We start from the raw sequence: 24,912 nt of genomic DNA on the forward strand, positions 1-24,912 counted from the left end.
CTCACGGATTTATCATTTAAAGCCGAAGCGAGATATCTCTTTCTCGCTCTCACTTATGGGTGCGGCGCACCAAGGTCGCGGTGCGGTGCGGTTGTTACGGCTATAGTTTTGAAAAACGTGTGTACACTGTCTGAACCTTTATTTATTTGTAACTTGTACTAACACAACCCCTACACTATTTTTTATATGGTTATCTGTGGGAAAGCTGGCTGACATTTTGATTTGACATTACATTTCTGCTAATCTGCTTTTCAATAGCTTTTCACTTTCATTAATTTCATAAATTCGATCGAAGAATGAAGAACCTTTGGTTGTATATAAAATATCAGAAATAATTAAGTTTTGTTGACTGCTATGAACTATTATTATTTTATGGATAGATAATTTCAGAAATGGAGGAAGAACACTGTTTACACGAATGTGAAAGTTACATTCAAAGCCATAACATTCAATTGTTATTAAAAGATTGTATTGTACAGCTTTGTGTTAATAAGCCAGAAAATCCAGTTACGTTTCTCAGACAATATTTTCAAAAATTGGAACGGGTAAGTCGATTTGTTATTTAGCTGGAACATGTCAATTTTTTTTATTTAAATAAAAAAATGAATGTACTTAATAATCCCTACTAAACTAATCAATATTATTATTTAAAAAAAACATAACATTTTATTCTATTTCTTCCCTATTTAAAAGTTTTGTTTATATCAAGATTCTTATCAGCGAATGTCACAAAGTCTGATAAAAATGACAAGATTAGGATAAAAGACAATATGATAACATGTAATCTACTTCAGCGGATCATACATTAGTTATGATGTTTATTGGAAAGGAGTGTAGCTCATTGCATGGCAGAGAAGTTGTTAAGTTTAGCAATGGGATTTGTAAAAATAAATATTATTGTCATAAAAAAATGTTATGGGACCCTGTGCCCTAACATTGGCCTTCATTTCTAACCACTGACCTGGTTTCGGTCATGGGGACAACGGTTTGACTACCGATTTGGCCTAGTGGGTAGTGACCCTGCCTTTGTATTAAAACCTCATTTTTATCTTAGAATGATGATTGCTAAGCATCAATGTTTTTCTAACAGTTGTGTCAGATTACTTTACTTTTCGATTTAATACATATATGTTGTACATTTCTTTAGAGCATTCGTTTAATTTATAATACATATTAATTTCCATACTGGTAGTCTCCATTGCTTCCAAAATATAATAACGCGTCTCTGACTTTAATATTTTGCAGCCAATGGTCCTGGGTTCGAAACCCAGTAAGGGCATTTATTTGTGTGATGAACACAGATATTTGTTCCTGAATCAAGAGTGTTTTCTATGTATATAAGTATGTATTTATCTATATTAGTATGTTTTGTTTTTGAACAAACAAAACAAATGAATGGCTAAGACAACAGAGCAAAGTCAATGATGTTATAAAACGCGTAGTCAATTTGAAGTGGGAATGGGCTGGTCATATAGCATGAAAGACCGATTTGTGGAGCAAACGACTACAAGAGTGGCGACCATGGGGGGAAGAGCGTCCTCAAAGTAGACCCCAGATGCGTTGGGACGACGACATTAAGAAGACTGCGGGGAAACAGTGGCTCCAGTTCGCACAGAACCGCGACGAATGGCGCAAAATGAAGGAGGCCTACACCCAAAGGGTAGAAAAAGGCTAAAGAGAGAGAGAGAGAGAGATATTAGTATGTGTACCTATATCTTCGCCTAGTAACACCACCTAGTACAAGCTAGTTGCTTAGTTTGGGGCTAGGTTGATCGAACTGTGTAAGATAAAAAAAAAGTATAATTTTTTTTTTTATTTGTACTAAATATAAGATACAACAAAAACTAGGAATCATATGTGGCCAATTCTAGGAAAGGTACAATTAGTCAATTCGCATGTACTAAACGAAAGGATAATAACATACTGACATGAACTTTAATAAAAAACAGACCTCTACATCAATTCAAGCAAAACAAAGGTTACCACCCAATAATAGTTTACAGTCAGACCAATAAAACTAACTCTAACATTAGAATGGAGAAAAATGGAGTTGCTTAGAAATAAGAAATCCTTCCCAAAAAATATTAATATAACGGAGGACTACACAAAAGAGATTCTTGAAGAAAGAAAAGCGCTCATACCAAAAATGTTGGAAGCGAGAGAGACAGGAAAGTACGCTATTTTAAAACACAATAAGCTAATAATAATAGATAAAATCGAGCCGAAAAATGATAAAAGGAAAAGGGTACCATCCTCACCCCCTTCCACACCACCGAACAACTTCGGGAGAGCAGACAATCAGAAAAAAATTTATCAACCTGCAAAGCAATAAAAATTCAACCATGAAACGAATAGAAGCAACTCACCCATTGAAGCACAGTCAAAAAACTAGAAATCCCCACCACCCGGAAAACAAAAACGAATAAGTACAACCACAACAATTAAACAAACAAACAAACACAACATTCCCCAAGCCGACTGGTCCTCGTGGGGAATTAGACCACCACCCTCACACCTCCCAAAAGCCCAAGACAGGGATGAGTGGAGAAAAAGTGAGGAGGCTTTCACCCAGCAGATGGGATGTGCAGTCAGCCCCAAAACAAAGTTAAAATAAAGAAAAACAAAAATAATAATAACCTGACTGTAGAACAAATAAAGCTTTAATAATAATAGACCCGCGGGGGCAGCTTGTGGCGAGCTGACGGTGAGTGGCGACACCGCGGACCCCTATTCCGGAGGGCCCTGTCATCTGGCCCTCGCCTCTTGTGCTTGCCTTGACTGGCCGGCCAGAGGGAGTCGCAAGAGCGGGACCTATGCTCCAGGTTGGAAGTATAAAATGTCATAACGCCGGCGGCCTGCTGAACGGATCACCAGGATCTGGCTACCGCAGACTCACCTCTCGACAACCTCACAGCCGCTCTGAAGTGTTGCCCTATTGTCGCACTGTGCGTGTGGCTATTGTAGGGCCCACTAAATGAGTTGGCGAGTCACCACCTGTCTTACACAATTTTGAGACTGATTGTCACGGCAGTTGTCCGCTAGTCTCCCCCCATAGCCCATTATAGCTATGCACTGCAATAGTAGTCTAAGATACGGCATATATGGTCGACCTTCACCCATACGTCTGACGGATGAAACTTACATTTTATAAAAGAAAATATGTTCCTGAACATAAATAAATAGGGTTGCCTAAAGAAATATGGTCAAGGCAATTTTTAATAAATTTTTGAAAATATTTTTTTTCTTCAAATTTCACCGATTTGTCTGACGAACGAAACAAGTTCCAATGGAAAGTATACAACTTGTACAACATGAATAAATTAGGTTGCCTATGTTTTTCCGGTCACTATTATGAGGTTGCCGTGTTTAAACGGGTGAGTTAAAATCGATAATTGCACCCATCTGTCTGACGCTTGAATTATATATCAAAATAATGGTAATTTTCTAATTTTATTGCGAATACAGGGTTGCCTGCAAAAATCCGGTCACAAATAAGGGTTGCCAGGCTTTAAAAGAAAATAAGAAGTAAGTAAGTAAATATTCTTTATTGCACCAAAATTATACATTTTACATACATGTAAAACTACAAAGAAATATTTAAAGAAAAAATAGAACCAGGTAACAACAGGCTAACAGGTAAGAAGGAAAGACTTTTAGCGATAACTCAAAAACGGCTTAACTGATCACGATTGTTTTAACTGTTTTCGAATGTGTTTATTAATTACTATTTTTGTGATTTTGTCATAATTTTTGGATGCATGGTTCAAAAGTTAGAAGAAAAACCCTTTTTTTCCTTTCTAAATAATTATTTCCGAAATGATTCACTTTATCAAAAATGTTGTTTAAAGACCCCTATTTATTTTGAAAGACCTATCTAACGACACCCCACACTATAGGGTTGAAACAATAAAAAAAGTTGTCACACACATTTTGTTTCTTTCAAAGTGATTATTTCCGAAAATATTCACTTTATCAAAAAATGTTTTTCTAAAATCCCTATTCATTTTAAAAGACCTATCCAACAATATCCAGCACTGTAGGGTTGAAACGATAAAAAAAATTGTTACACATATTTTGTTTCTTTCGAAGCGATTGTCTCCTAAAATATTCACTTTATCCCTATGGTGTGGGATGTCGTTGGATAGGTATTTTAAAATGAATAGGGGTTTTCTGAAATTAATTGTTGATAAAGTGAATATTTTCGGAAATAATCGCCTCGAAAGAAACAAAATGTATGTAAGGATTTTTTGGTTAGTTTCAACCCTATAATGTGGGATGTCGTTGGACAGGTCTTTTAAAATAAATAGGGATTTTAGAAAAACATTTTTTGATAGTGAATACTTTCGAAAATAATCGCTTTGAAAGAAACAAAATGTGTGTGACAATTTTTTTATTGTTTCAACCCTATAGTGTGGGGTGTCGTTAGATAGGTCTTTCAAAATAAATAGGGGTCTTTAAACAACATTTTTTGACAAAGTGAATATTTTCGGAAATAATCCCTTCCAAAGAAATAAAATGTATGTGAGGATTTTTTTTTCATTTCAAACCTATAGTGCCGGATATTGTTGGATAGGTCTTTTAAAATGAATTGGGGTTTTCAAAAATCAATTGTTGATAAAGTGAATATTTTCGGAAATAATCGCCTCGAAAGAAACAAAATGTATGTAAGGATTTTTTGTTTCGTTTCAACCCTATAATGTGGGATGTCGTTGGATAGGTCTTTTAAAATAAATAGGGATTTTAGAAAAACATTTTTTGATAAAGTGAATATTTTCGGAAATAATCGCTTTGAAAGAAACAAAATGTGTGTGACAATTTTTTTATTATTTCAACCCTATAGTGTGGGGTGTCGTTAGATAGGTCTTTCAAAATAAATAGGGGTCTTTAAACAACATTTTTTGATAAAGTGAATCATTTCGGAAATAATTATTTAGAAAAGAAAAAAAAGGGTTTTTCCTTCTAACTTTTGAACCATGCATCTAAAAATTATGAAAAAACTCACAAAAATAGTGATTAATAAACACATTCGAAAATAGTTAAAACAATCGTGATCAGTTAAGCCGTTTTTGAGTTATCGCTAAAAGTCTTTCCTTCTTATTTTCTTTTAAAGCCTGGCAACCCTTATTTGTGACCGGATTTTTGCAGGCAACCCTATACCATTGTATTCGCAATAAAATTACCATTATTTTGATATATAATTCCAGCGTCAGACAGATGGGTGCACTTATCGATTTTAACTCACCCGTTTAAACACGGCAACCTCATAATAGTGACCGGAAAAACATAGGCAACCTAATTTATTCAAGTTGTACAAGTTGTATACTTGCCATTGGAAGTTATTTCGTTCGTTAGACAAATCGGTGAAATTTAAAGAAAAATTTTTTTCAAAAATTTATTTAAAATAGCCTTGACCATATTTCTTTAGGCAACCCTATTTATTTATGTTCAAAAACATATTTTCTTTCATAAAATATAAGTTTCATCCGTCAGACGTATGGGTGAAGGTCGACCATATATAACGTATCTCCTACCATAGAGTAACTTATACTAGAGCGGTACTGTCATAATAAATTTTGTAACCCCAGTAAATTCACTGCCATCTGTCGACACACTTTAAAACTAAAAATGAAGATTTATAAAAATACGATAAAATGTATTAAATATGGATAAATGATTTTTTTTATTTGCATTAATTATTTTTATGATTTTGGCCCATGTTCTTTTACTGATATGCGTAAAAATTGTTAAATAACAAACGAAACCATCAACGCCATCTATACGACAGTAGGCCAAAGCTAGTAGCGCCCTCTAATCGAAAGTCAAATTTTCTTGATTTTCGAGGCACGTTTTTTCCTTAGACTGTATCCATCTATTACGGAGTTATATCTATCTTTGCTCCTACTATAGTCTTTGCACCTGGCGATGACCATCTCCGGATGTATCACATTGTGCTTTCGGGGATGGTATCCGCCACGTGTATCCCTTGCTTTTAGATTAAAGGGTCTCTGCGCTGTTGGCTTCGGCCCCACGTACGCCTCCCAAAGGTCCGGGACCCCATGGTCCCGTGATATGGTAAAGACATACAAATAATAATAGTTGACGGAAATGAAATAAAATATGTAAAAGAATATATCTATCTAGGTCAAGTGATATCACCAGAAAATCAAATGCTCAAAGAACTAGACAGAAGGATTAATAACACATGGAACAAATACTGGTCTATGTAACCGATAATGAAAAACAAAAGTGTACCAATGAAAATCAAATCCAAACTACAATACCTGTCTACTGCCATGCTTGACATACGGTTGTGAAACATGGGCATGCACTAAGAAAAACATACAAAAGATTGAGGTTTGTCAACACGGCATGGAAAGGGGTCATCCATAAATTACGTCACACAAATTTCATTATTTTTCGACCCCTCCTCCCTCCTTGTCACACCTGGCAAGAAAATTGCTAAATATGTGACATCACACCAGGGAAGGAGGTCCCTGGTGTGACGTCACATATTTGGCAATTTTCTTTTTCTCAGAAAGAAGCAATTCAAATTAGGGATTATTATTTAAAAAAAAATATTTTTTATAAAGCAATATTAGAATTGTTAAACACCCCACAAACCGATTAGGATTGATCATTGCAGAAACTAGTTATTTAATTGTACAACGAACAGAATAAAACCGACCAAGTGCGAGTCGGTATCGCGCACGAAGGGTTCCGTACTATTACGCAAAAATCGGCAAAAAGTCACGTTTGTTGTATGGGAGCCCCACTTAAATATTTGTTTTATTCTGTATTTAGTATTTGTTGTTATAGGGGCAACAGAAATACATCATCTGTGAAAATTTCAACTGTCTGTCTAGCTATCACGGTTCATGAGATACAGATACGGCCTGGTGACAGACGGACAGACAGACAGACGGACGGACAGCGGAGTCTTAGTAATAGGGTCCCGTTTTTACCCTTTGGGTATGGAACCCTAAAAATCGAAACCATTTTCGGCTGCAGGATGCGGTTAAGGTGACGTCACAAAGTTTTTGACTCCCCCCTCCCCCTTGTCACAACATGTCACATTTTTTGACCCCCTCCCTCCCCCTAAATGTGTGATGTAATTAATGGATGACCCCAAACAAGTATGCTAGGAATAATAATAGATGACAGATAGAGACTGACAACAATCAGGAAAAAACTAACTAAAATCAGATATGCAAGAGAAATATTTAAAAAAAATGGAGGTGGACAGGTCACATGTCAAGATCGAAAATAGACAAATAGACACAAAATATAACCAATTGGTTCCCTATACACAGCAAGAGAGGTCAGGGACACCCGAAAATGAGATGGGAGGACGATTTCCCACCAAAGTGGATAAGACAGAGAAGACTGGAAAGCTTTAGAGGGTTTTGTCGGAAACCCCGACAACCTGACTAGCGAAAATTAAAAATCAATAATAAAGAAACACAACAAAACTATAACTGAGTCAGTGATTAAAAGCTAATTGTATTGTATAGGGTATTCGACTGTATTTAAAATAAATTATTTCACACTATGCATGAAGTAAAGCACCAGATAGTTATTAGAAAAACATAGATAGATAACAGTTATTTTTAAACACAAGTTCTATTTAATAAATCGGATAGCAATATAAAAAGTAGGTGAGTTGACCATGAATTCATATTGTGTAATGTTTTATATAAATTTCATATTAGCAAATCGTTTTGACAGTTCTAAAAAAGAAACTGATTTGACTAGTAGGAGAATACCCTATTGTATTGAAATGAACTTTACTGATACTCATATGAATAGTTCAAATTGGCCATAGAGGAAATAGAGTCAGGCCAAGATAATTCTGCAGCGATTTGATAGCACAGACTGTGCAGTCTGTGCTATCAAAATTGCTACATGTTAAAATTGGTTATATGTTATTGGCACTGGCAGACCAATGTGTTAATTAAATAAGTGTGTTGCATGAACCAATATTAAACCAAACCCAAATATGTGAATCATGAAGTTTGCTCTACACTGTTAATGATTTTGAGGAAACTTGGATGATAAAATGTTCAACCAACTTTGTGTTGTTAAATGTCACTTTTAACCTGTGTGACATTGATATGGCCGTATGTATTAATAGTTTTTTTATTTCATATATAAATATGTAGCACTCAATGCACATATCAACTGATAAAGTGTAGTGATATTATACCTCGTTTTTTTAGCATCAGAATAATGGTAAACAATCTTAGTATGTCTTTTTATTGAAAAACGCATTTTTAATATTAGTAACTATTGTTTTGTGAAAGTACTTGCATACAAGAATGTAAATGTTCATTGCTATTCTCAATCAAAAGGGTACTTATTGTCGGTTGTCAATAAGGCGCTATTTCCATATAGCTCCAATTTGAAATCAACCTTATCGACAAGCGACAATGTGGTACTTTTTGGTTGAAAACCTCACATTATATTCATATCACTACATAGTATAAAACAAAGTGGCTTTCCGCTCTGTATATATGTCTGTCCCTATGTATGCTTAGATCTTTATAGCTGGGGAGGTGACGATGCTAAATGTGTAGTAACTCGAGCGTCGTAGAGACCTATTGGAATCGAAAGATTAGATGATGGGAAGAAAAAAGTTATATAATATTTTATTTTTTAAGCGTCTACAGATTTTTAAATGTAAAAAAAACACCTTGTGGAGTTACTCGAGCGCGTCAGATATTGGTAGTGTCAGTCGCGCAACATGTCTCTGATAACAAGGGTATATTAATCTGCCGGTTTACATAGGCAGGGTGGTCATACGGGTTAGAAAATTTGGAAAAAGATAATTTACTCGTGCGCGTCAGATATTCAAACGGGTTGTGAAATGGACCCTACAAAAGTGTCTAATAAATAGTTGAGCTGCGAAATTATTATTTGGTCAGCAAGATTTAAAAATGGCAGATCGATTAAAAAACACCCTTTTAAAAATTCCTGTCGTATGTATTTATTTTTATTTGTAAACTTTTGTTGTACCTAAAAAACTAAGTAGAATGCCGCTAAGTTGATCAAAATCGACGAAGGGGTTCACGAGATATCACAGTTTGAAGATTTCTAAATAAATGTTGGTTAACAACGAATTTTTTTAAGCTCGAGCTACTTCAAATTTAGCATCTTGAGCTCCCCTGTTATTAACATTGTTTAATTATTTCGTTAAATGCGTATCATTAAAATAATGACAACGGAGGGATATATGGGGACAGTGTAAGAGAGAAAGAAAAGAAAAAAAAATTTGCAACAACTAAAAATATAAATAACAATAAAATTTTACACCCGTAAATTATACTTAACCTAGATACGATACAATTTATAAAAGAGCTTAATTTACGAATAGAAGTCAGAGATAGCGAAAAAGTTAAAGGGAAAAAGAACTGGGTGCACTAAACTTCATAAACGATTTTTGACACTTCTGCTTGCTCAAATCGGCAATTTTTTTTTATTTAGTTATTCTTGCATTATTACCTTCAACATAAAATATAACCGGCCAAGGGCGAGTCGGACTCGCGCACGAAGGGTTCCGTACCATTACGCAAATAAACGGCGAAAAAATCACGTTTGTTGTATTTATTTTATTCTGTTTTTAGTATTTGTTGTTATAGCGGAAACAGAAATACATTAGAAAAAAAATTCAACTGTCTATGGTAAGTAGATGTATTCTGTGAACCGCATTAAGATTTTCACACAAAAATAAAATAAAAAACTTGGAACTGAAATAAAAAAAAAAAAAACATCAAATCCATACGTGTGGGGTATCTATGGATAGGTCTTCAAAAATGATGTTGAGGTTTCTAATATCATTTTTTTCTAAACTGTATAGTTTGCGCGAGAGACACTTCCAAAGTGGTAAAATGTGTGTCTCCCCCCCCCTGTAACTTCTAAAATAAGAGAATGATAAAACTGAAAAAAAATATATGATGTACATTACCATGCAAACTTCCACCGAAAATTGGTTTGAACGAGATCTGGTAAGTAGTTTTTTTTAATACGTCATAAATCGTAAACCGCAATTTACCTTTCACTCACGTTTCGCATAAAAAATACATCGTTAAAATTATGTAATGTACGGAACCCTCGGTGCGCGAGTCCGACTCGCACTTGGACGGGTTTTTTTTAACTATTCTGACGGACTGTCCTTGACTCCCTGCTCGGTGTCAAGGACGCATACTTAGTGGAGGATGGAGGTACTCACCAGGATGCAAGGTATCCCCCATATCTTAATCTGACGCTTTCGAGTGACTCCCCTCTTGGGCTATTCCCCTATCACTAAAACTAGGCAACGGATTTTGATACGGTTTTTTTTAAATAGATTGAGTGATTCAAGAGGAAGATTTATATGTATAATTTGTAACGGTTTTATGTAAATTAGTTAAACTACTCGTGCAAAGCCGGGGCGGGTCAAGATTGTTTACCATTTTTCTAATGCTAACAAAAACGAGGTAGTTCTTTAACTTCTTTATCCTATCCTGATGTACTTATATACTAGTTAGTTCGTCAGCTGGTTATTTGCAAGTGTTTGATAATTGTATGATGAATAGTTTTATTGACCAAAGAGTTGTTGTTATAATTACAGGAGCAAGTGAAAGCGGCTGCGGCAGCTGCGGCTGCATCCGAAGGCGAAGCAGATGGAGAACTGTCGCCTCTGCCCGTGCCTGGAGGGCAGCTGCCGCGGCGACGCGGCGGCATCAGCGCGGAGCCCATGACGGAGGAGGATGTTACTAGTTATGTTAAAAAGGTCAGATTTTACATTACTTATCTTATCTTATGGAAGCCCTTGCGGACTCGTAAGGATCTTATGTGCAATTTCCCCCTTCAACTACTCAAGAGCTTTTCCAACCATCTCCATCACCATCTCCATCGACTTCAAACGTATCAGTTGCTAGCGCATGGAAAAGGAATAATATTATTTTATTTTATCCTTTTAGAAGTCGGTTTTTCTTTTTTTAAAGTTATTATTTTCTACTTTTTAGTTCAATTTTTTTTTCATGCGAACTGTGGATCGTTAAAGAGTTCCGTTCTGGTCTTCATCAGCAGTACCACTTTATCAAATTGCACTTTTTAATTGTTAATGCTTAGTTTGTTGATGAAAATACAAAAATCGCTGTATGTGAGCTTATAATATTTGGGGAGTTCCCTCAATCCCCACTGGAATCCATCATCAGACTAAACCTTGATAAAAATGTTCTTTATAAATCTTACTGGCTTAGTAAACATAACGAAGAGGACAAATCGTCAAAGTGAACTATACATCGTTAAAGAGTTTTGTTTTGATCATCATCAGCAGTTCCACTTCATTAGATGTCACTTTTTCTGAACGTAAATACTTGATTTATTAATGAAAATACAAAAATCACTATATGTATGCCTATAAGATTCGAGGATTTCCCTGAATTCCTCATGGATCCCATCATCAGAACTGGGTTTTGACAAAAACGGGACCAACTTGGGACTATACACATTCAAACAAAAAAACAATTTTCTAAATCGGTTCACCAATGACGGAGTTATGAGACTTATGAGGTAACATACATACAAAAAAAATACGGTCGAATTGATAACTTCCTCCTTTTTGAAAGTCGGTTTCCCTATATGGTATTATTACATTTGGAAAAACGACCAGCAAGTAGGGTTTAAGACAAAAAAAATTACCATTATTTTTGCTTTGCTTCGGTTGGTTACTAAAGACTAAAGAGAAGCTTACCACGAGAAATTTCGCACATTGACCTACCTGTTTCTATCTCTATCGCACGCGCATATTATACTGTAATTGTATTTGACTGTAATTAAAATAAATTATTTTACACCATGCATGAAATAAAGCACCAGAAGATTAATAGAGAAACGTAGACAGCAGTTATTTTTACACACAATTTCAAATTTGATAGGTAATTTGATTGTGACGTCACATGCTAGTGTTTCATATAAATTCCATAGTAGCAAAATTGTTTTGACGCAAAAAAGAAGCTGATTTGACTAGCAGTCAAATACCCTTTAAGGGGTCATCCATTAATTACATCACACGTTTAGGGGGGGGGGGGGGGGGGTGAAAAATGTGACAAGGGGGAGGGGGAGTCTAAAACTTTGTGACGTCACCTTAACCTCACACTTACAACCCCTCTGGTGTTGCGGGTGTCCATGGGCGGCGGTAATCGCTTACCATCAGGTGATTCGTCTGCTCGTTTGCCTCCTATTTCATCCTATGGTTTTGATTTTTCTGTTCGTTGTACAATTAAATTACTAGTTTTTGGAACGATAAATCGATTTTTTTCGTGCACTTTTTATTCCTAATCGGTTTGTGGGGTGTTTTACATTTCTAATATGACTTTATTTATTTTTTAAATAATAATCCCTAATTCTAATTGCTTCGTTCTGAGAGAAAGAAAATTGCCAAATGTGTGACGTCACACCAGGGGGGGAGGGGGTTGCAAGGTGTGACCAGGTGTGCCAAGAAGGGGGGAGGGGTCGATAAATAATGAAATTTGTGTGACGTAATTTATGGATGACCCCTAACCACTAGGTTTGTAGTGCAATCATAATTTATTTACTATAGTTATCAAGAAATAAATATTGGTCTGGGACAGGGACAGTTTTGTACCAACTCTTTTCCTTATTGTAAAGTTTATTTACCTTTGTATTGTTATGTGAGTATAGTTACTTTAAGGGGCCCACTGACTATCAGTCCGCCGGACGATATCGGCCTGTCGGTTAGAACAAAAATTTGACAGTTCCGAACAACTGACAGGCCGATATCGTCCGGCGGACTGATAGTCAGTGGGCCCCTTTATGAAATAAAACTATGAAAACGGATTATATCGCGTATATTGAATTTATAACACATCCCGACGTTTCGAACCCTTTACAGCGTTCGTGGTCAACGGGTGACTGAGGAAAAATTACAAAGTGCAAAAATACCCACATACTAAAATAATGAACAATCATAGACTATAAACTTTAAGGCTGGTTGTACATGCAAAATCGGTTCATAAGGCTAGTTATACACTACAATTATTTTCAAGTAAAGATATATATATATACGCGATAAAAACTACGCCGGCTCCAACCCTACACCACGGACCCGAGAAGATTTAATTCCCTCCTAAATTGTAGGAGGGTATCCCAATATGGTACCGGCAACAAACTCGGCGGGACACATCTTTTCAAAACATATTATACTCAGAATGTCCAACATCATCCAACACTATTAAGGTCTCACAGTCTATGTCTCGCTTGCTCCTTTATCAGATGGACTACAGGATCCCAAGCAGCTTGGGATCCTGGGGTCCGTGGTGTAGGGTTGGAGCCGGCGTAGTTTTTATCGCGTATATATATATATCTTTACTTGAAAATAATTGTAGTGTATAACTAGCCTTATGAACCGATTTTGCATGTACTACCAGCCTTAAAGTTTATAGTCTATGATTGTTCATTATTTTAGTATGTGGGTATTTTTGCACTTTGTAATTTTTCCTCAGTCACCTGTTGACCACGAACGCTGTAAAGGGTTCGAAACGTCGGGATGTGTTTTAAATTCAATATACGCGATATAATCCGTTTTCATAGTTTTATTTCATGAGTAACTATCGCGGTAACCGAAGACAATATTATATAGTTACTTTAGTTTTCCTTATTTTTAGGGTTCCGTACCCAAAGGGTAAAAACGGGACCCTATTACTAAGACTCCACTGTCCGTCTGTCTGTCTGTCACCAGGCTGTATCTCAGCATGAACCGTGATAGCTAGACAGTTGAAATTTTCACAGATGATGTATTTCTGTTGCCGCTATAACAACAAATACTAAAGAAAAATAAAATATTTAAGTGGGGCTCCCATACAACAAACGTGATTTTTTTTGCATAATGGTACGGAACCCTTTGTGCGCGAGTCCGACTCGCACTTGGCCGCGGCTTTTATTGACGCTCTTGACGTGGCGTCATTGTTGATTGTCTAGAACCTAAATGATCATGGATCACGTACTGTGACCACAGATTAATAAATAGTCTGTGACTGAGATTCATAGCTAATTCTTGCCAGTAACGCGTTTATGAATACCGCCATATAAATATAAAAGTGACTATTTACTTTTTGACCGCTAAAGACGCCAAAATCACAGTTTAATATTAGCCTTCATGCATTCTGTCTGACAAGGTTTACGATAGCGTGGCACTGGCGTTCAAAGGCTATAATTTAAACATAAACATAATTTGAAATAAAACTATGAAAACGGATTATATCGCGTATATTGAATTTATAATACATCCCGACGTTTCGAACTCTTTACAGCGTTCGTGGTCAGCGGTGGTGGTGGTGGTGGCGTTTGTAATTTTTCCTCAGTCACCCGTTGACCACGAACGCTGTAAAGAGTTCGAAACGTCGGGATGTATTATAAATTCAATATACGCGATATAATCCGTTTTCATAGTTTTATTTCATGAGTAACTATCGCGGTAACCGAAGACAATATTATAAACATAATTTATTCAAAAATACGTGGCATGCTTACATTCATACAACTTACAAAATAGTGACGTTTTACACTTACACCCTGTGTTTCAGGCGAGAAAATATATACATTTTCTGCCTCAACTTTAAAAGTAATTGTAAGCAACAAACAACGTAATAATCACACGTCACGCAAGCGGTGGCGGTGTGCCATCTCTCATAAGGATCTGTAAATTACAATGCCCAAGTGCATGTCTACGCACACGCAGCCAGTGTGCACAGCCCTTTAAAGTATCACTATTCTAACTATAGGTGGTGCCAAAAGACTACAAGACTATGGGTGCCTTGTCCCGTGCCATCGCTTCCAACGTGCTGTTCACACACCTGGACGAGTCGGAGCGGGCGGACATGTTCGACGCCATGTTCCCGGTGCAGTTCCTGCCCGGCGAGACCGTCATACGGCAGGGGGACGAGGGGGACAACTTCTATATTATACACTCGGGCGAAGTCGAGGTGGGTATTATAGAAGGATCCATTCAGTGCCAAGCGATTTCCAATACAAAATGAACACACCTAGCGTGTTCTTGCCAGTGAATGCTGAATGTGTTAACTATACATATAGGTACAGGTACCGGCAAACTTCTTAAACAAGGGACATTGTCTATAAGTTAGTTTAATGCTATCATTATTTGCGCGATAGAGATGGAAATACAGTACAACAGTGTAACTTTGTACTGTATCTCAGTCGCGCAAATATAGGATTAAACGAACTTACAGGCAAGGTCACTTGTTCAAGAAGTTTGCCGGCACCTATATTAATTTCTACCCTTGTCTGGTATTTAAGTAAGTATGCGGAGTATGCTAGCTAACCCAGAGACTTGATGTCTTACTCAGTCTAAATAAAAGTTTTTCTAGCAGCTGTTAACATAAAGTGGTCGAAAGAGGCATTCAACTCCTATTGCACCAACATAAGCAAAACTACCAACTAAGCGTAATATAAAGGGATAACAGCGTTGAATTATATTATATTGAACTTTATTATAGTTCAAACCGGGTTGTTTTTCGCACGTTTCCGTTTTTGAATCTTGAATACAAATTTAACGGTGTTGTGTCTACTTTATCATTGTCAACAATTTTATATTATTTATTTATGTATAAGCACTTATTAATACGGAATAAATTAGTCTAAGTGCCAGTTGCACCAACCGCACCTTAGGGTCGGTTGCACCAAACTGGGGTTTATTGTATGAAAAGTTTCATAATAAACCGCCGCGGCGCGCCGGATGACGTTGATCAGTCTGTCAAGTGCGGATGGTGCAACTGGTAAGTCTACCTGATACCTATTACTTATAGCAGGCCTCGGCCCCAAACACAGTATTACGATTGCGTCGTCGGTTGTAGGTGCTGGTGAACGGCGAGCCGGTGACGAGCATCGGCGAGGGCGGCAGCTTCGGCGAGCTGGCGCTCATCTACGGCACGCCGCGCGCCGCCACCGTGCGCGCGCGCACCGCGCTCAAGCTGTGGGGGCTCGACCGCGACTCCTACCGCCGCATCCTCATGGGCTCCACCATCCGCAAGCGCAAGATGTACGACGAGTTCCTGTCGCGCGTCTCCATACTAGGTACTAATACATTTTTGGGGTTCCGTATCCGTACCAAAAAGGTACGAAAGGAACCCTTATACTCTGTCCGTCCGTTTATCACATCGCCAAATATCTCGAGAACTACTTAGACGACCGTTTTTTTTTTCAATATCTCGAGAACTACTTAGACGACCGTTTTTTTTTTCTTTTTTTGCATGAGCCTAATTTAATTAGTATCCCACTGCTGAGCAATTTGAGCAAAGCCTCCGCTCAACTCTGTTACTGAGTGGGACCCACGGAGGCCACGGAACACCATAGATGGTGCAGGCAGGCCGAGAAGGAGATGGCGGGACGACTTGGACGCATTCTACCCGAATTGGTGGGAAAAAGTAAACAAAGAATACATTGTTAGGGTTCCGTACCTCAAAAGGAAAAAACGGAACCCTTATTTATAGGATCACTCGTGCGTCTGTCTGTCTGTTCATCTGTCACAACCCATTTTCTCCAAAACTACTGGAATAATTAAGTTGAAATTTGGTACACATATGTAAATTTGTGACCCAAAGATGGACATGTAACGTAAACAAATGAATTTGAAACATGGGGGCCACTTTTGGGGGGTAAATGAGAAAATTAAAAAATTAAGTTTTTCAAACTATAATATATCGTGTTACATATTTAAATTTTTTTTTTTTTTTTTTTTTTTTTTATTCATTAAATATATACAACAAACTTTTTACTATTTCTAATTATACATTTTAATTTAAGCCAGCATTTAAAGACATAGTGTGCAGTAACAGCCCAAAAAGACCGGGGCCTGTGCTAGGGCTAGTTACAATATATGTGACACAATTTTTAGAGAGCGATCGGATTTTGGATAAACAATTTTCTTATAATATAAAGTTTACTTAATTCAATTAAAAAAGGCTTTATTAAATAAACATGCATTACTGGTATTTTTTATTTTTATGTACGTATTTAATATACGTATATTGGGTTTTTATAATTATGTAAGTAGCTATATATATTATTTGCTATCTAATACACATACATACATATATATTATATGGAAAAATAGAGAAATATGACACGGAGTTACGTAGCAATCTATTCACTGAGGAAATATTTTTGTGTAGAAGTCTTTAAATTCAGTAAAAGAAAAACTCAGGAGAAACACTTTAGTTTTTTTATTTAGCCTACTTATGTAACTTTGATTATTTTGAGTAGACACGCTTGAATAGCTAGGTTGTATTATGTCCTGTAGGTCACCTGGTAATTTGTCAAAAAGCCTAGTTCCAACATATGAGTAGTGTTTCCTAGCTGCAGCACTGTTCGTAATCGGTATCTTATATTTGCTTCTGGTGTTTCGAAGGTTTGCCGGGTTAACATTTAATACCATGTCATCTATATGTCTACTAATATATATTATTACTTGCCAGATGTATAGTTGCCTTGGTGCTAACACTTTACTTAACCTATAAATTGCTTCAGTAGAAAAACGCCTTGGTTTTCTTTTAATAATTTTTAGGATCAGTTTCTGTGCAATCTCAATGTTTGCTATATTTTTTGCGGTACAGGCACCCCACGCTATGATTCCATACAATAGTATAGTCTGGGTTAAGGCAAAATACACAGTTTCAAGTGTTCTCTGGTCAATTATATTTCGAAGTTCTAGAAATATATACGCGGTTTGTCTAATTTTATTAGCAATATGTTTGCAATGTAGATCCCATTTTAAATTCTCATCGATTTCAACGCCTAGGTATTTTGTTGAGTGTGATATTAAATGAAAAACCTTATTTTAAGAATCTCAAATATATATATTTTTTGTAATTTTAAAATAAATAGTTTAAAAGTTATTAAAGAAAATAGAGACCCCCCGCTTTATCTCTGAAACTACTGGGTGTAGAGTTTTGAAAAAAATACACAAAATAGTGCTTTACCTATAGATGACAGGAAAACCTATGAGAAATGTGCAGTCAAGCGTGAGTCGGACTTAATTACTTAGTTTTTGATCCGACCCCTACTGGTTTTTAATCGCAATACCTGTAGATATGATCGAGCTAAAGTGGTCCTCTGGATTTTTCAGAAAGCTTAGAGAAATGGGAGCGGCTGACGGTCGCGGACGCGCTGGAGCCCGTGTCGTTCACCGACGGCGAGACCATCGTGCGTCAGGGCGAGCCCGGCGACGACTTTTATATTATTGTTGAAGGTAATTGATTAATTTTAAGTGAAGTGTAGCTCACAGAGCCAAAGTTTTTTTTAAATCGAAACTAGTATTACGCTTGATTTTGCAGGTACGGCAGTGGTGCTGCAGCAACGCAGCGGGCAGGCGGAAGGCGCGGCCGTGGAGGTGGGCCGCCTGGGCCCCTCCGACTACTTCGGCGAGATCGCGCTCCTGCTCGACCGACCGCGCGCCGCCACCGTGCGCGCCGCCGGCCCGCTCAAGTGCGTCAAGCTCGACCGCGCCAGGTACTGTATACACTATACACTATACACCAGGCGCCTGGTCCGGCCGACTACTTCGGCGAGATCGCGCTCCTGCTCGACCGACCGCGCGCCGCCACCGTGCGCGCCGCCGGCCCGCTCAAGTGCGTCAAGCTCGACCGCGCCAGGTACTGTATACACTATACACTATACACCAGGCGCCTGGTCCGGCCGACTACTTCGGCGAGATCGCGCTCCTGCTCGACCGACCGCGCGCCGCCACCGTGCGCGCCGCCGGCCCGCTCAAGTGCGTCAAGCTCGACCGCGCCAGGTACTGTATACACTATACACTATACACCAGGCGCCTGGTCCGGCCGACTACTTCGGCGAGATCGCGCTCCTGCTCGACCGACCGCGCGCCGCCACCGTGCGCGCCGCCGGCCCGCTCAAGTGCGTCAAGCTCGACCGCGCCAGGTACTGTATACACTATACACTATACACCAGGCGCCTGGTCCGGCCGACTACTTCGGCGAGATCGCGCTCCTGCTCGACCGACCGCGCGCCGCCACCGTGCGCGCCGCCGGCCCGCTCAAGTGCGTCAAGCTCGACCGCGCCAGGTACTGTATACACTATACACTATACACCAGGCGCCTGGTCCGGCCGACTACTTCGGCGAGATCGCGCTCCTGCTCGACCGACCGCGCGCCGCCACCGTGCGCGCCGCCGGCCCGCTCAAGTGCGTCAAGCTCGACCGCGCCAGGTACTGTATACACTATACACTATACACCAGGCGCCTGGTCCGGCCGACTACTTCGGCGAGATCGCGCTCCTGCTCGACCGACCGCGCGCCGCCACCGTGCGCGCCGCCGGCCCGCTCAAGTGCGTCAAGCTCGACCGCGCCAGGTACTGTATACACTATACACTATACACCAGGCGCCTGGTCCGGCCGACTACTTCGGCGAGATCGCGCTCCTGCTCGACCGACCGCGCGCCGCCACCGTGCGCGCCGCCGGCCCGCTCAAGTGCGTCAAGCTCGACCGCGCCAGGTACTGTATACACTATACACTATACACCAGGCGCCTGGTCCGGCCGACTACTTCGGCGAGATCGCGCTCCTGCTCGACCGACCGCGCGCCGCCACCGTGCGCGCCGCCGGCCCGCTCAAGTGCGTCAAGCTCGACCGCGCCAGGTACTGTATACACTATACACCAGGCGCCTGGTCCGGCCGACTACTTCGGCGAGATCGCGCTCCTGCTCGACCGACCGCGCGCCGCCACCGTGCGCGCCGCCGGCCCGCTCAAGTGCGTCAAGCTCGACCGCGCCAGGTACTGTATACACTATACACTATACACCAGGCGCCTGGTCCGGCCGACTACTTCGGCGAGATCGCGCTCCTGCTCGACCGACCGCGCGCCGCCACCGTGCGCGCCGCCGGCCCGCTCAAGTGCGTCAAGCTCGACCGCGCCAGGTACTGTATACACTATACACTATACACCAGGCGCCTGGTCCGGCCGACTACTTCGGCGAGATCGCGCTCCTGCTCGACCGACCGCGCGCCGCCACCGTGCGCGCCGCCGGCCCGCTCAAGTGCGTCAAGCTCGACCGCGCCAGGTACTGTATACACTATACACTATACACCAGGCGCCTGGTCCGGCCGACTACTTCGGCGAGATCGCGCTCCTGCTCGACCGACCGCGCGCCGCCACCGTGCGCGCCGCCGGCCCGCTCAAGTGCGTCAAGCTCGACCGCGCCAGGTACTGTATACACTATACACTATACACCAGGCGCCTGGTCCGGCCGACTACTTCGGCGAGATCGCGCTCCTGCTCGACCGACCGCGCGCCGCCACCGTGCGCGCCGCCGGCCCGCTCAAGTGCGTCAAGCTCGACCGCGCCAGGTACTGTATACACTATACACTATACACCAGGCGCCTGGTCCGGCCGACTACTTCGGCGAGATCGCGCTCCTGCTCGACCGACCGCGCGCCGCCACCGTGCGCGCCGCCGGCCCGCTCAAGTGCGTCAAGCTCGACCGCGCCAGGTACTGTATACACTATACACCAGGCGCCTGGTCCGGCCGACTACTTCGGCGAGATCGCGCTCCTGCTCGACCGACCGCGCGCCGCCACCGTGCGCGCCGCCGGCCCGCTCAAGTGCGTCAAGCTCGACCGCGCCAGGTACTGTATACACTATACACTATACACCAGGCGCCTGGTCCGGCCGACTACTTCGGCGAGATCGCGCTCCTGCTCGACCGACCGCGCGCCGCCACCGTGCGCGCCGCCGGCCCGCTCAAGTGCGTCAAGCTCGACCGCGCCAGGTACTGTAACCTATATACACTATACACCAGGCGCTTGGTCCGGCCGACTACTTCGGCGAGATCGCGCTCCTGCTCGACCGACCGCGCGCCGCTACCGTGCGTGTAACTGCGTCGCAATATCGGGAGCTCGAAAACAATACAATACGGTGGCGGCGCGCGGTCGGTCGAGCAGGAGCGCGATCTCGCCGAAGTAGTCGGCCGGACCAGGCGCCTGGTGTATAGTGTATAGTGTATACAGTACCTGGCGCGGTCGAGCTTGACGCACTTGAGCGGGCCGGCGGCGCGCACGGTGGCGGCGCGCGGTCGGTCGAGCAGGAGCGCGATCTCGCCGAAGTAGTCGGCCGGACCAGGCGCCTGGTGTATAGTGTATAGTGTATACAGTACCTGGCGCGGTCGAGCTTGACGCACTTGAGCGGGCCGGCGGCGCGCACGGTGGCGGCGCGCGGTCGGTCGAGCAGGAGCGCGATCTCGCCGAAGTAGTCGGCCGGACCAGGCGCCTGGTGTATAGTGTATAGTGTATACAGTACCTGGCGCGGTCGAGCTTGACGCACTTGAGCGGGCCGGCGGCGCGCACGGTGGCGGCGCGCGGTCGGTCGAGCAGGAGCGCGATCTCGCCGAAGTAGTCGGCCGGACCAGGCGCCTGGTGTATAGTGTATACAGTACCTGGCGCGGTCGAGCTTGACGCACTTGAGCGGGCCGGCGGCGCGCACGGTGGCGGCGCGCGGTCGGTCGAGCAGGAGCGCGATCTCGCCGAAGTAGTCGGCCGGACCAGGCGCCTGGTGTATAGTGTATAGTGTATATAGGTACATATGGTGCGGCATGAAGTGGTAGAAATTAAATAAAATTAAACAAAAAAAAAAAAAAAATCTCCGTACTAAATTATTGCCATCTTCTTCTTATTAATTTTCTGCAATTTCTTGTCGGACTATATGTACAATATGCATGTATTGTTTGTCATTTGTACTTAGTAATAAGTTTTTATTAATAGTCGTTTACATATAGGAAACTATAGGTCTATTGCCAGAAAAATGTTACTTTAAATACTCATCTGTTTTATAAGACTGTTTGTTTCTTAATAAATAATAAAAAAAAAAAAAGGTAATCACGGTCCATATTCTAAAGATGAAATTACTTTGATTTTATTTATCAATTTTAGGTGTTTGCTGCTGTCTTAGAAAAAAATATTGTGTGCAACTGTACATAATTAGTTCTTAAAATACTCGGCCCTGTCTTTATAAATTCGACTCCGCCTCGTTTTATAACTTCGGCCCTTTAATTTTAATAACCCTTATTATGTACCTGTTGCACAACATACTATAGTGTACATCGCCCATGGCGAAAATATGAACTTTTATGGGTCATACATTTTATATTATTAGACGTACACCAACTGTCAAATGTGGTCCATAGCCTCTCTGGCAACACTGTTGTTGAAATTTAAAAAAAATACCCTAGTACATGTTTAGGGTTCCGTACCCAAAGAGTAAAAACGGGACCCTATTACTAAGACTCCGCTGTCCGTCTGCTGTCTGTCACCAGGCTGTATGTATCTCATGAACCGTGATAGCTAGACAGTTGAAATTTTCACAGATGATGTATTTCTGTTGCCGCTATAACAACAAATACTAAAAACAGAATAAAATAAAATATTTAAGTGAGGTTCCCATACAACAAACGTGTTTTTTTTCTGCCGCTTTTTGCGTAATGGTACGGAACCCTACGTGCGCGAGTCCGACTCGCACTTGGTCGGTTTTGTTCATTAATTTAGTGACAACATATGTAATGTAATGTGTATGTTTGTAATGTATGTGTTGTATGTTGTTGTTGCAGGTTCGAGCGCGTGTTGGGGCTGTGCGCTGACATCCTGAAGCGCAACATTGCACAGTACAATAGTTTTGTGTCTCTGTCCGTGTAACAAGTGTTCAATGAACTCCATTATAACTTAATATTTAAGTATAGTAATATTAGACTCAAACCTGTATGTGTATGGGTTTGAGTTAAACTTTTTATACGAAAACAAACAGAAACCAGAAAACACTAAAGCTTACAAAATGTGTGGTATGATAATATTTATATGTATATACTTAATATCTTTATTTCCTTAATAATGTTTAAATGTAGTGATTTATTTTGTAAAAAGTATGTGTTCTTTCTTATTTATAATTGATGCCAAGTTTATGGGTCTGCCTGCCAAAAGTCATACCATAACGTACAAAAAATGGTCATAAAATTAATAATAGTACATTACGATATAAGTGCGATAATTAGGAAATTCGCACCGGCGATAAATTAAAAAACGACCGACGGGAGTGTTTTAAATCGATACGAGTTGCGAATTACCTATACGCAATTCGCACGTGTATCGTACAACGATTTACAGTACATATGGCTCTTTAAATTTTCGATATAGACACGAAAAGTGCTAATTACCACACTAGTGCGGTAAAGTACAGGTTGATTCACGAAAGCGTATGGAATGAAACTTTCATTGTATGATTGACACCTAGCCTGTAGGTAAATAAAGTCAGAGCCACCATTCTATTCATGGAGACTATCCATAATTCTATTGGTGAATGTGATACATACGTAGATATTTTCATTCTCTCTCATTCATTCCATTCGTGCCAGCTCTAGTGAATCGACCTGAAGCATATGTACTATAAAAAATTTAAAAATATTATTTTTTCATTTAATATTAAATTTTTAAAATATTATTTAAGGAAAATAATAATTATTGTGTTATTCCTCTTAGCAATTGGTGCAATTTTAGCGGCCGGCCCTTATGTGTTATCCAGTTGTAAACTGTATAATAATCAAGTTAATATATTTTGGAAAGGAGTGAAGAGATGTAACATTTGGTTGGAGTAGGTATGTGTGTTTTACATTAATATTTTAATATGTACCTATTCATCGTAAGTCAATTACAATGAAGGATGGTGTTGTTTTATTCTGTAATTTAAACCAATAAAGATAGAAACAATTGTTTTATTTTATTTGAGATTATATTTGCTGCTGAGTTTGTATTACGAGCTTTTTTGAATATCTATTGTTTGGCACGGGCTGCAGTACAGATGCATACCTTTATTATTAATTAACTAAAAAATCTTATGTATTTAGAGATTTAAGTAAGTCGTATGTTACGTGTCACGAAGGCGTGAAAAAGCTAAAGATACCCTTTCATATTCGTTGTCAGCTATAGAATACCACTCTTCTTCGTACGTGATTCCTCTGTAGTTCTAATTTGAAGCTTGGATTAATCTTAATTTAGTTACAGTTTCAAACTTTTGATGCGGGCTGGGACTAGCATAGCTTAGCGACTGCCGCGACTGGTCAGTGGTCAGTTTAGTTCTCTCTATTGCTCGTGACGCAAGTTTTTGTCCGACGTCTAAAGGGTCCTCCACACTCATGCGCGAACGCGAGCGTGGAGCCTAGTTCGCTTTCGCAGCTTCGCGCCGCGATTCGCGCATGAGTGTGGAGGGCCCTTTAGAACGTATTTATTTTATAAAAATAAGCATAGGAGAATTTTGAGATCTGTTTTTCTGGACCTACATCTACAGTGGCGCCTACTGGTGAGCACAAAAACGGTAGCCGCTACGCTAGTCAGCGAACTAGGCCCCAGACTCGCGTTCGCGGCTTCGCGCCGCGATTTACGCATGAGTGTGGAGGGCCCTTAATATACACAAAAGTATTTTAACGTCTAAGGCACCATACGCACGAGAGATTAAAAAGCGTTGCGTGTGTGAAGAATAAATAAGAGCGAGAATATATATCTCTTTCTCGATATAGATACTTATGGGTGCGTCACACAGCTAGCTTGGTCCGGTCAACAAATCTCTTTCTCTCGCACACTCGTAGGCGTCCTAATAGCCGCTGCCGCACCACACCAAGGTCACGGTGCACCGCACCCATAAGAGAGCGAGAAAACATGCCTAGGACTACAAAGATGGCAATCCAGTACGCCCGTCTACTACCCTTAATAGCTTTGCTTCGGACACATTTTGCTGAGAAAGACAGAGAAAGCTTTATGTTATTTCCCTGTCCCATACAGTAGAAAATGGCCGATAAAAAAAGAGCAATAAGCCCTAAATTTTAAGTTTTAACTCGTGTAGCTTT

The 24,912-nt window shown here is 40.7% G+C and overlaps 1 protein-coding gene across 1 annotated transcript; it reads left to right on the forward strand.

Annotated features, from left to right (window-relative positions):
- The first annotated feature begins 384 nt into the window (after window positions 1-384).
- LOC134745215 (cAMP-dependent protein kinase type I regulatory subunit) lies at window positions 385-23,778 on the forward strand. Its single transcript, XM_063679212.1, has 7 exons — window positions 385-545; window positions 10,607-10,768; window positions 14,784-14,984; window positions 15,873-16,092; window positions 18,143-18,265; window positions 18,351-18,525; window positions 22,630-23,778. Exons 1-7 carry the CDS (start codon window positions 393-395, stop codon window positions 22,712-22,714), a joined length of 1,119 nt encoding a protein of 372 aa, XP_063535282.1. The 5' UTR covers window positions 385-392; the 3' UTR covers window positions 22,715-23,778.
- The last annotated feature ends 1,134 nt before the right edge of the window (window positions 23,779-24,912 follow it).

The sequence above is a fragment of the Cydia strobilella genome, chromosome 11 (assembly GCF_947568885.1).
Source record: "Cydia strobilella chromosome 11, ilCydStro3.1, whole genome shotgun sequence".
Lineage (NCBI taxonomy): Eukaryota > Metazoa > Arthropoda > Insecta > Lepidoptera > Tortricidae > Cydia > Cydia strobilella.

Bases quoted from the DNA above. Each gene is read 5' to 3' on its own strand.
- LOC134745215 (XM_063679212.1), top strand. From the start codon at position 393: ATGGAGGAAGAACACTGTTTACACGAATGTGAAAGTTACATTCAAAGC. The intron at 546-10,606 runs GTAAGTCGATTT...TTATAATTACAG, and splicing joins ATTTTCAAAAATTGGAACGG to GAGCAAGTGAAAGCGGCTGC. The intron at 18,526-22,629 runs GTACTGTATACA...TTGTTGTTGCAG, and splicing joins GTCAAGCTCGACCGCGCCAG to GTTCGAGCGCGTGTTGGGGC.